Source organism: Cryptotermes secundus, unplaced genomic scaffold, assembly GCF_002891405.2.
Source record: "Cryptotermes secundus unplaced genomic scaffold, Csec_1.0 scaffold968, whole genome shotgun sequence".
NCBI classification, from domain to species: domain Eukaryota; kingdom Metazoa; phylum Arthropoda; class Insecta; order Blattodea; family Kalotermitidae; genus Cryptotermes; species Cryptotermes secundus.
Window position 1 is genome coordinate 63,307 of NW_019719376.1, and position 12,043 is coordinate 75,349.

Below are 12,043 nucleotides of genomic sequence, written 5' to 3' on the forward strand. Positions count from 1 at the left end.
CATAAAACATCGCGGAAAATTCATTTTTGTTCATTCAATCTCAGTTTGATTCATTCCCACAATGAATTCAATTGGTTTTCCTTCACACAGCTGGAGCCAATCAGAGTACGGGTGCCAAAACTCCCGCGAAATTTCTCGCGTGGGTAAACAGAATTTGGGACGTTGTTAGTTACGGTGCTTGTGTGTGTTCAGTGAATTTTTTGTTTTGCAGTAGGTGAAATGTGTTTTGCTCATAGTATTGTAGATTTGAAAGATATATATTGTTATTTCCTATGTGTCGAGGGTGTTGTTGGAATTCCTTGTGTATTACTACCGGTAGAGCCCAACCAGTGACCTGATCGACGCGGGAAGAAAGTGATGCTGGACAGCTGTATCGATGCCGTTTCTGCTTTGCTATTACTTATGCTGATAAACTGATTATTTAGTTTATGGTTAAATCTATGTAATAATAGACGACTGATCGAACTGATTCCCCGGTAATCCGACCCGTAATCATCCAGGTACTCAGTTCGAATATCGGTCATAGAACTGGATATCGTGATAGCGATTATTTGCCTTTGCCATGTACATCTTCTGAAGTGAGAATACGTAGAACTCTCAGATTGTATTCGAATCGCCATTCATCGTTGCAACTCATACTGTAATTCTTTTCAGCAGTTGATTTATTTCAAGAACCCAGGAATCAATGTTAGTGATGTGGAACAGCAAACCGAACTCCTTTGAGTTAGGTTTTATTAGATTTAATATAAACCATGGAAACAAGCTGCTGGTGAATCTGGGTTTTCTTTAGATTCACACAACTTGTTGGTGTGTTGCAGACAAGATGAACACTCCTCCTCCAGAGCAGCAGAACCGTCGCAGCACCAGAAGTGCCCTTGCAGAGATACCCACACGTCTTGGTATGCTGAGTGTGTCTGAGAATGGTCACCTGCCCTCCATCACAGCCATAGGTATTACCATATTATTGTTGCCTTGTTTGTGTTTCCTGGATATTTGAGTAGTACATGAATTCAAAACGATTCTTGGTCTTTCAAATGTCCAAGTAGAAACAGAAACATTTTGGATTATCTGAACTATAATACTGAGGCATCAGTGTAGATTGTGGATGTCTGGTAGAAATGCTAAGTAAAATTTCTAAATCTGAAAGTGATGATGTAAACAGAGGATGGAAAAAGAATTACATGATGAATTTATTTTATTTTATGCTTCACATAATATTATAAGACATATTAAGTCAAGAATGATGAGGTGGGCATGGCTTGTAGCATTAGGTGGTTCAAGATATAGTCAATACTTGACTTTCTTGAGCCTAATAGTGACCATTTTGGGTGGATTGAAAGCAGCTGAATAATACAAACTACTCAAGATCCTATATGGTAGGATACTTTAGTAGTTGCCACACAAAAATAAGTTTACAGTTTTCTAAAATTTTGTTTTAAAAAAATAATATCTGAAATCTACTTATATTAGTTAGAGTAATTTCAGTCTTATTTTCCTAATATTTCTAGACCAACATCAAGGAGTCAAGGGCTGAATCTAGCTCCTTCTAACACACCCAACAAACAGGAACCCCTGTCAATTTTACACCTGATGGAAATGTCCAGTTTCTAAAGTACTGTATTTGGAGAAACTGATGACTGGACAGTATCCAAATACCATTCACTTTTCCCTCCCACCAAAGAGGTTTTGTACACATCTTTGACCTTGCTAACATAGGGAATTCTGGCATTTCTGCCTCCAATAAGGCAGTAATTTTGGGCTCTAATCTCAGAGAAATGGTTGATTTTCATTTTGGGTGTAACCATTGTCATACTTTTATTCTGTCTTCATGTATCCATGTTGCAGTGCCAAATTCCAACACTGGAGGGCTATGGAATGTGTCCTTAAACTTGCCATCATCTTATGTAAGTCCATCACCCTCACCAGATGAGATGGTGATACAGCAACGTGGGCGCCGCCACGTGCCAGCAACATGGAGTCCTGATGTAGAACAGAACAAACAGAATGGAATGTCAACCCGTGACCGTACACCTGTCAAGGCTAGTCCTGTGAAGAGCACAATTGTATTGCGAAGCACACCTCGCAAACGACTGCTTCTCAGTGACCCTAAGGAGCTCTTCCCCACACCTGAGAAGTGTCGTAAGGTAAGGATCTTTAAGATAGGAACAATTGGACTTATAATGGATTCTCATTTTATGCATGTTAAGATTTAGGAGATTGTAAATGCTGAAAACAAAGACAAATGGAAGGAACTGTAATCATTGCATGTAGATTTGTCAGTTTCATTGAAATGAGAGGTTTAATTGATGTTATGGGTGTTTTGGGGGCGGTACCCACCCACTTGAATTTAAACACATTTTGCATGGTCCCGGTCAAATGCCCATACCAATAATGTTAAATTTTAATGGATTTTATGTTTGTGCAACTTTCCATTTCCCCAAATTTGCACTCCATTTTTCTAGTACTGATGACAAAAATTTACACGATTTTACATTTTGTAGTTACTTCTCATGATTTATTATTTGAAACAGCAAACCTCCACTGTCAGTGGTAACGAATACAGGGTCCGGCAGGAAACCTGACATTTTCAAGTTGGCACTAATTTGGGTGATGGTGGTGTGGGAAAAGAGGCTCACTGACCTTCAACAGCTCAAAGCACGCCATTTCAGTAGACATTGAACAGTGGACCATGGAACATCATGCTTTCATCGTTGAGACATTTTTTTAAAATTGGTGACTCTGTTACCTTGACTCAGCGACATTTCCATGTGTCCTTTAATGTGGGCCATCACGGTAAATTTCCCAGTAGGAACACAATTTTTTGTAGATTGCAAACTTCAGACCAACTGGCTCAGTACTAAAGAAGAAACCGCCTGGAGGTGCATGAAATGTCTGAACACCTCAGAAAGTTGAGACTGTTAGGCGGGCAGTAGTAACCAGTCCCCATCGTTCTGCAATGAAGCATGTCATTCCATTAGGCATTTCGGATCGGAGTGTGAGACGAATATTGCACCTAGGTTTGCATTTTCATCCATACAAGATGATGGTTATGCAAGAGTTGAATCAACACGATTGGACAAACCACGTGTCTCACGGTGTCGCTTGCAGATTTACCTATACTTTTTCTTCAACCCTGAAGATGGGGGCGATACGTTCCTCCGAAACGTCGGTTAACACCACATATACACGGCGCCAAAGCCCAGAAGACTGCTTTCTTCATCATATTTGCTAATTGTCAGATTCACATTTCCCTTCCTCCCATATGACAGTGACTGACAAGTAATTTTTACCACTTAGCCAAATTACAATCTAAAGCACCTCTGTATCTTGAACAATGGATAAGTTCTCAGTAAATCTAGAAGTTTCCTGTAATGGAATTTGAAGGCCCATTGCCATGATCATAATGCCTGACGGCAGATTTATCCCAGGATACTCCATTAGTTTATATCATCATAACCTAAGTGTTGTTGACATTTCAATATATTTTCCCATCTATGCCTTAGTGTTTAAGAAATATTATATATCTTAAAAAACAACTTGATCTGAAGATCATGCCTGCCTGTGATTAACATCAGTGCCTAACCCGCAGGACAGATTATTTTTTATTTGGTGTGGGAAACTTTCACTCAAATTTGTCAAGAGATTCTGATTTTGAGCCATATTTCTCTCTAAGGCTTGGACATTTCACATACATGTACTCCTCAGTTTATGCAAAAGTTATATTTAAAAAAAGGTTGCAAATGGTGAAATCGCATAAATCAAAATTTCCCTGTAATAATTAATGGGAATGTCGGAGATTTGCTACAAAAAATATCAGAATATTCTTGCCAATACTTAAATGGATTGTCCTGCACTTTTCTTATATTAACAGTATTTATGTTATTTCAGTATGAATAAATTGTGTTCATAATTATTTACATTGAAAAAAGGATGCTAGACATTGCTAAGAAATGGGATGATACATCCTAGAAATGTTCCAAGAGAATCTATACCACTGACTCAGAGTCACTTTCACAGTCATCCTGAGCCGCAAACATTCTCTTTTTCAGGCAGTAAGAAACATCTACAAAATATATTTTAAAAACTGTTAAATTGTTTCTAGACGACAGAAACCGCTTACATTAATACTAAGGAAATAATAAGTATTGTAACATGTTTTTCTACTGAAGATGCCGTTCGGATTGTTAATTGGTTTATTGAACAACCTACAAGACTCGGCTACAATTAATTATAACAGTTACGGGTTTACACACTTTACAAACCCTACACGGTGTGTAGGTGTGCACCGTCATCTTATCAATGCCAACACAATCTGCAATCATGCGCACACTTAACCGACGGTCTGAATTGAGTACGTCACGCACACGTTGCACGGTGTCATCGGTTCTTGACGTCGACAGCCGTCCACCGCAGGGCTCATCCTCCACACTCTCTCAGCCACTTTTGAAGAGCTTGTGCCACTTAAAAACTGCAGTTTGTGACATGCTTTCATCCTTGAACACTTGGCGAATCANCTCTGAATTGTGTTCGCTGCTCCTTATTTAGCCTTGGCATGGACAAGACAGAAAACAGTTACGTGATAGGTACCGCTGTTGCCTGACGCCGTGTTTGCCGATAGCCTAGCAACGCTGTCGGGTGTTGTTTACTGCTGCNACGAATGTGCTCAGGCGAATGGCGCTTGGCGCGTGTTAAAGGTAAGACCCCCACTACCACGCCTGCGCGGTGCGAGCGTAATGCGGTGTATAGTCACGTAAGGGAAAGATTTTTCCCGATACTTTTTATACGGACCTGTAATGTACAGGAATGCCAAATCCTTCCATTGCAGCCGGAGCTGGTCGGAACCAGATGCTTCTATTGTAGCTTAGATACAGTGTGCATTCAGTTCTCTGTGTTACTTCATAGCAAATTTGAATATCCTAGTTTCATTTCATCATGACATTAGAGCTATAATAAGAGACTACTGGGAAACTCCTGAGCAATTTTGCACTTCTTCCTATGGTAATACGTTGAAATGCTTCCTTCACTATAGAGACAACAACACCGAAATTGACAGTAAAGCCAAAGACTCTGACTATGGGAAATTCACACTATTTTTGACCCTAAATGATGCATACAAAAATTATTATAATTCTTCAGAGCATTTGGCTGGTGACAAAATAATTTTAAAAATCAAAGGGAGGATTGTGACATGAGACTGAATTCTCAAGTGCTTCGAGAGTACCATACAAAGGAGAGATTCAGTTAGGTAAAGTGGGAGCGAAGGCTATATATGAATGTATAAGGGGTGGGCCTTCTTGGCCTTTGCACCACGACCACAGTGATCTATTGTGCCTCAAAAGGCCATATATACATCAAGCAGATAACCACACAAAAGGTATGTTCATTGAATTTTAGTGTATTTAAAATAATTATTTAGGATTGTGGTTGTGCTCCTACTAACTGTGTGTGCACTTCAGATCCTACAGGTTAAATCAGCTGATTATATTAAGATGAAATTGCATGTTTTGGACTTGCATATAACCAGGGTTATCTGCAAATTTTGTAATAAACTGCAGGAACACTGTTGGGAATTTTGTGTACTCCATTATGGAATACACCCTTTTCAACCTTGTGTAATTTTTCTGTTTAGCATTGTAATTGAGAACACCATGTCTCACTTCGACTATATTCCCATTGATAATGAAGACAGACTTTGGTCCCCCCCCCCCCATTTTGAAAAAATGAAAGTAGGCTTATGAGATCACCTTGTTGTGTCTGTATGTGTATCCCCCTATCATTGCTAGGCAGTGGCTTGGTAAACATGTTCCCCATGGCAAAGAATACACACGCAACAAACGAAGAATTGTTGGACATGTGATTCTCTTTGTGGTCCATGTCATATCAAAGGAAATTTGGCAATTTGTTCTTTCCAGAACTTATTTTCTGTTTAGCATTATTACAGCATATCCCACTTGCAGAACACTCTTAGAAATCTTGTGCACTGTGTTATGGAATAACATATGTGTTTAGTGTTTTGGAGAACAGCATATCTTATTTTATCCTTATTCCCATTGATTTTGAAGGCAGTTTTAATTTTTTTAACTACATACACACCATTTAGCATTTTTATGACATGTCTAACTTATCCTTATTCATCAAGACAGTTTTTCCTGCATTTATATGCATAGGTGTCACCCAACTCCAAGAAGTGCCGTACTGAAAAGCCATCATCACATTCCTCCAGTCCCTTGCAGGCAGCACTGAAAGGCTTGTCTCAGGATCAGCTGATTGACATAATCCAGCAACTTGTGGACAAGCACATGGACTTGGGAGAAGTGAGTGCATTTCTCATAGTAATTTCCAGGTCATGCTCATAGTTCATGGAGAAGTAATGAATAATGGTCATTTTCTTTTTGGCAGGAAATCAAGGAGATTATGCCTGCACCAGATATTCGCCCACTGGAGGAGCAACTCAGTTACCTCAAGAAGAATATTTTCAAGTCACTACCAAATTCAAGGCTCACCTCTAAGACTGACTCACCTGCGTATAGCAGGGCTGCCACACATGTGCTGGCATTCAAGGTAGTATGAGGAAGTGAAGAATGTTGTGCCTTGATAGTCTGCTTATGATGCTTCTGCTTCTTTTCTTCCTTAACATGAATGGCAATATGCTGTATTTACTGGATTAATACACTGTGGATGGGTCATATCAAAAGCCATTATTTAAACCCCATGCATTGGGTATGGGTCATGTCAATCTACATTTTTGTCAGCTATTTTCCTCTTCACTTCATGGGTGTCAGTTACTCTGACTCACATACCACCACACGGTTATTAGCAGCTGGAAGAGAGGTTTTTAGGTTTCCACTTGGAACATGTGCCTTTGTATATACCATATATATACACAATAATTGTTCCATTCAATCTTCTCAGATTCCTTACAGTCAAGTTTCTGTTGCTTTACTTCCTCCCAGATACAGATCATTAGTAATGGAAGCCTTTTGACAGTGAAAGAATGCAAACAGTGCACTCATTCCACTTTGTTCACTCTATTAATTTGTGATTTTCTGCAGTATCGGACATGGGTTCAGGTAGCATACTTATAGGTGATGAAGACATGTTGATGGAACTTTACGCAGATCCAGTCACCGACAGGAATGGCTCAGCCCCCATCTCCAGTCACAGCTGGACCCACAACTAAGCTCCAGCCAAGCCCTCGGTTTTATTGAGAATAGTCTACTCATCCCCATCAAGAGACCTCTTCCAGTCCCACATCAAAGCCCCTGAGACCTAGTGACTGTTTCCTCTCAGCAGCAGGGTGCCAAATAAGTGAGCCTTCTGTTAGGAGATATTGTCTTGGATTACTGGTAGTAGGGTACATAGAGGTACCGACTATCATTTACTGATGGGGACAGCTAAGCCCCCACCATTGGTCACAGCTGGACCCATAACCAAGCTCCTTTGACAGAAGCATCCCTCTGCTGACATGCTTTGTCACTAGCCTGTCTCATACTTCTTCTTGATAGTTGTGTTCTGTCCCCTATCAAGAGACATCTTTTCCCTCATTGGACCATTACCAGAGGCCCTGAGAAATATGACTGCTGCTCCACTACAGCAGAAGATCAGAGACCCAGCAACTGAGTCCTTCAAAGCATAGAGAGGACTCCACCGCACAGCACTGGCAGCTAGGACCCTCCAGCCACCGTCTTTTGTGCCTGGGGCAGCTAAACCCATACTCAAGTGCCAGGCAAGATCCCAGTCCCCAAGACTGAACTTGGAACATCCCCACTGGCCTGGTTCATCTCTTAGCCTGTCAATACTAGGTTGTCAGATTAGTCACTTCCCTCTTAGTTTCACCTTTGATGGACCCTTAACTGGATCCCTGAGAGATCTGACTAATCTCCAACACAGCAGAAAACCCAACAACTGTGCCCTGTGATCCAGGGAGTAAAGCTCCAGTGCCCTCTGGAGGGTACCTGATTCCATATTGACCACAGTTGATCCAGGCAGTTCATAATGAACTGACAACAGGGCACCAAATCTCCCCATCAGTGTGATCTCTGGGCTTCAGCTTCTCTTGAACTGCATACAGGGTGGTTTCTCCCAGTTATCCTTGTTTGCTAAAATGGACAGCAAGCAGAGCCCTACCACAACTGGTCCTAGCTGGCCTTACAGCCAATCTCCAGCTGAGACTGCAGTTTCCTTGAGATCATTCCTTTGCCATACTGCTTCCCTAATGTGTCCCAGCTTTCTCCTTGATGGTCAGGTTACCCCCATCAAGAGCCCTCTTTAGTCTCAGTCTCACTTGACCATTCACCATCAGCCCCTGAGAGATTTTGAGTGCCTCTTCATAGCAGAATGCAGGGAGACAAAGCCTTTCTCACAGACAGCCAACCAATAGGACAGTCCAGCCACCTCTGGAGTATGCTCCAGGAATAGCAGAGTCCCCACCACTGGTCCAAGCCTGATTACAACTGAGACCAGTGGAGACATCAGCTTATTGAGAGGGAACCATCTATGTCTCTTCCTCTGCTGTGCTTCCCAGTTCTTCATGATTGTCAGATTACCCACTTCCAACAATAGACCTCTTTCATCATTCTCACAGATTTTGCTATTCCCATCGCAGCAGAAGACCCACTAACTGGGACCTCTGCTGCAAGGGGATTCTTCCCCCAGGATACTAACAACAAGAAAACTTTGGCCAGCAGGGTCAACAGAGCCCCACCACTGTCCCGGCTGGACCTGCACCCAAGTGTCAGCCGAGACATTTTGACTGCCCTTTCCATTAGCCAGTCCAGTTTTCCTTCTCAATGGTCAGGTGATTGAGTACAGTTATGCCCATGGAGCATCACAGTGTGTTCTCAACTTACTTGCTACATGCAGTTTGCAACAAGTATGGAATGACAGCAACATAGGGACAGGCCAGATGCACACTGTAATGGCTATAGAAATGTTACAGTCCTGTCTTTAAACAGTTGGTCTGGCTCCACACATTTAATGAGGAATAAGAGAAGGAAACAAGTACTTGTTCCTGTAGAGTGCAGTCTACAGTAAGATACATGGTTGCGCAAAATTTAAAGTGTGCATTCCAAACTGTAGGGTTACAGTAACTAAATGTTATGTTGGCAGAAATGTGTGCTGGAGCAGGGTCGCCAGTTGGTGGAGAGCCAACACTGGGGCAGTGTACTGGAGTATGTGTTCTTAGCGTGGACATATGTTCGTGGCACTCCTCTGTGGGACAACCCCCCACATAATGCAGCACGACGCCAATGCTTCAAGAGCCTTGCAGCACAATGCATGACTGCACTCAAGAAGGGCACATGGAGCACTGAGGAGTGTGATAGACTGCAGGAGAAGTGAGTGGTTTCACAATACAGAGCACATCATATCAGCCTTTCACTGCCTATACCCTAAGATCAGTTTTGTGTGTGTGTTATTCTGTCATGCATGCCTATGTTTACTAGCAGATTTCCTCCTTTGAGGTTTTCCAGAAATTTTTATGTACTCTTTTCTCTGGATTTTGTGTGTCCCAACCATACAAAACAACTGGCAAAATGTTTTACATGTGTTTTTAACATTGAAAGGAGGTGAGAAATCACTTTGTGAACCAAGTAACAAGCATATCCTGAATCTATTCTGTTAATTTGAGAGTAAATCTCATTCCCATTTTGAAACACATAGGCAAGTCTCTGAATTGTTTTGCATATTACAGACTGGAGAGATGTGCCCCTGACAGTGAAGACATCCAAGCCTGCATGAAGCAACTGAGTGTGCTCCGTAAGAAGTTATGAGTGTAGTTCTGTTTGGCTTTTAATCTTGCTATAAGATTATTTTTTATTTACATGTAAAACTTGACGATGCAAGCATGATGTATTGTATCATTTGTGTATTTATATTGGTGTCAACTATGTTTTAATACAAGTTTTATCATGCTGACTTTCTTGCATTTTGTTAGTGTGTGTAAGAGAATTGTTCATTAAATAAAGTCACATTTTTACTGTGTAGCTTCTGGTGTTTTTAAAGGTCTTGCCAATAGCGTATAGCTCGCTGTGTTGTATATTTATAACTGGCTCAGATAATTATGTGAGCTCAGAGACTGATTACATTACAAATATCAGTGATCACTGATTTCTGTGTGTAGTAGTGCATGTTATAATTAAAGATTATTATTACTGTGACATGTATACCCATTGCTAGGCAAGGGGTCAGTAAACACAAGCGCTCAACCATAGAACATCCATTGCTAGGTAATAGACCAGTAAACGCCCATTCCGGACAATAGAAGACAATGTTTTCCATGGGGTCCATGCCGGGGGAGTTATAAGAGGGCACAGCAGAAGAAGAGTAAAAGGAATCCCATGTGGAGGTGGAGTCAGATACCTCTACTATAACCCTGCAAGTCGTAATAGGTGACAAAAAGGGTACCCAGTACCTGGGGGTATAACTGGATCACCCTGTTCCTGGGGGATATAAACATGGGGACATGGCCCTCCAGGTTGGAGGAGTCTAAAATCTGACAGTAAAATATCGCGAATCCCTCAGGTCTCTGATCTGAGAATGACTACGCTGGCGAGGACCAGCAGCAATTCTAAACAACAGACCCATCCTCCCATCAGAGAGGATGTTACGTAAGGAATATACCGCAAGTGTTCAGCTGGAGAATAAAATTACTGTGTTGCGAGTCTCAAGGGGCTTGTTGCCAAGACAGAACTGATTGGCAGTAAACTTCCAGTCATAAAGTAACAGTAACTCTGACAGTAGGAGTAGTATAGAACAGTAGTTAAGTTGAGTAGAGTTTGGAATTGGCAGCTGCAGAGAAATGACAAGAAAGGCATTTTACTGTGCCAATAAGACTTCATATGTGAGCTGAAGTTACAATGAGACTGTTAGGAAATTCATTGCCAGGATATGGCTAGCGAAGACAGAATCCTAATGTGTGCAACGGTGAACAGGAAAGTGTGTAGAATAGCAATAGCGCAGTATTGCCTGTAGTCCTGAACTCTGTGAAAGTATTAAAGTGCAATAAATACAGTCCAAACCCCATCTTATAAGTCACAGTCTCTACATGTTACATTATTATATTTTCTCCATATTACCCTGGCCTTTCATGCATACACACATTCAGGACTTTGTCATTTATAGAATGGTCTAAGATGAGATGCTTTATCGCCACTCCTTTTCAACTTTGATTTAGAATATGCCATTAGGAAGGTCCAGGAAAACCAGGTGGGACTGAAATTAAATGGGACACATCAGCTGTTGGTCTATGCCGATGATGTGATTCTACAGGGTGGGCCAGACTCAATTAGGCAGTTTTTGATCATTAATAACTAACCAATCCAACAACACATGGGATAATGGGAAAGTACCTTTTGTTGTCAATAGATGGCAGCATCATATGGTATGCTGTGAACGAGGTCAATACTCTGCCTACTTAGTGCGCATCAAGTAAACGTCATGGCCGGTAGATGGTTGTCTATCGAGCAGCGTGTAAAATGTGTGCGCCTCTTCTCAGTTACTAACAATGTATCAGAAGTCCAGCACAGGATGTTGGAAGAGTTTGGACCGCCAGCAGTCCACAGGGACACAATCGTCCGAATAAACAAGCAGTTTGATGAAACTGCCAGTGCTTTGAATCCCAAGCATCCTGGTCAGCCGAGAACTGTCCGAACTGCTGACACACAAGCACGTGTTGCTGCGGAACTGGCATCATCTCCTCAGAAATCGAAGTCTACCCACCGTTTGTCGGCCCTACTGGACATTTCAACGACAAGTTTGCGGAGAGTTTTGAGTGACATGAAGCTAACGCCATACCATCCACGGCTTATTCATGTTCTTAACGAGGAGTGGCCAGCCCGATTACCCGACATCACCCCACCAGACTTTTTCCTTTGGGGTTACCTCAAAGACAAGGTGTACACTAATCCCATTGACAGTGTGAAACATCTGCGTGAGGTGATTGTTCAGGAGTTCAATAAAGTTCCGGTGAATATGTGTAGAAAGGTGTGTGAAAATGTTGCTTTGCGTCTGCAAGCCTGTGTTGACTTAGGTGGTGCCCAGGTTG

At 41.7% G+C, this 12,043-nt stretch overlaps 1 protein-coding gene across 1 annotated transcript; it reads left to right on the forward strand.

Annotated features, from left to right (window-relative positions):
* The first annotated feature begins 133 nt into the window (after nt 1-133).
* LOC111865774 lies at nt 134-9,983 on the forward strand. Its single transcript, XM_023854049.2, has 7 exons — nt 134-210; nt 819-950; nt 1,846-2,144; nt 6,168-6,314; nt 6,400-6,561; nt 9,109-9,335; nt 9,692-9,983. Exons 2-7 carry the CDS (start codon nt 824-826, stop codon nt 9,768-9,770), a joined length of 1,041 nt encoding a protein of 346 aa, XP_023709817.1. The 5' UTR covers nt 134-210; nt 819-823; the 3' UTR covers nt 9,771-9,983.
* The last annotated feature ends 2,060 nt before the right edge of the window (nt 9,984-12,043 follow it).

What these genes read in the sequence shown, in the direction of transcription:
- LOC111865774 (XM_023854049.2), top strand. Translation starts at nt 824, where the DNA reads ATGAACACTCCTCCTCCAGAGCAGCAGAACCGTCGCAGCACCAGAAGT. An exon ending in CACATGTGCTGGCATTCAAG is followed by an intron (nt 6,562 to 9,108) that starts GTAGTATGAGGA and finishes TTATGTTGGCAG; the next exon opens with AAATGTGTGCTGGAGCAGGG. An exon ending in TGTGATAGACTGCAGGAGAA is followed by an intron (nt 9,336 to 9,691) that starts GTGAGTGGTTTC and finishes TGCATATTACAG; the next exon opens with ACTGGAGAGATGTGCCCCTG.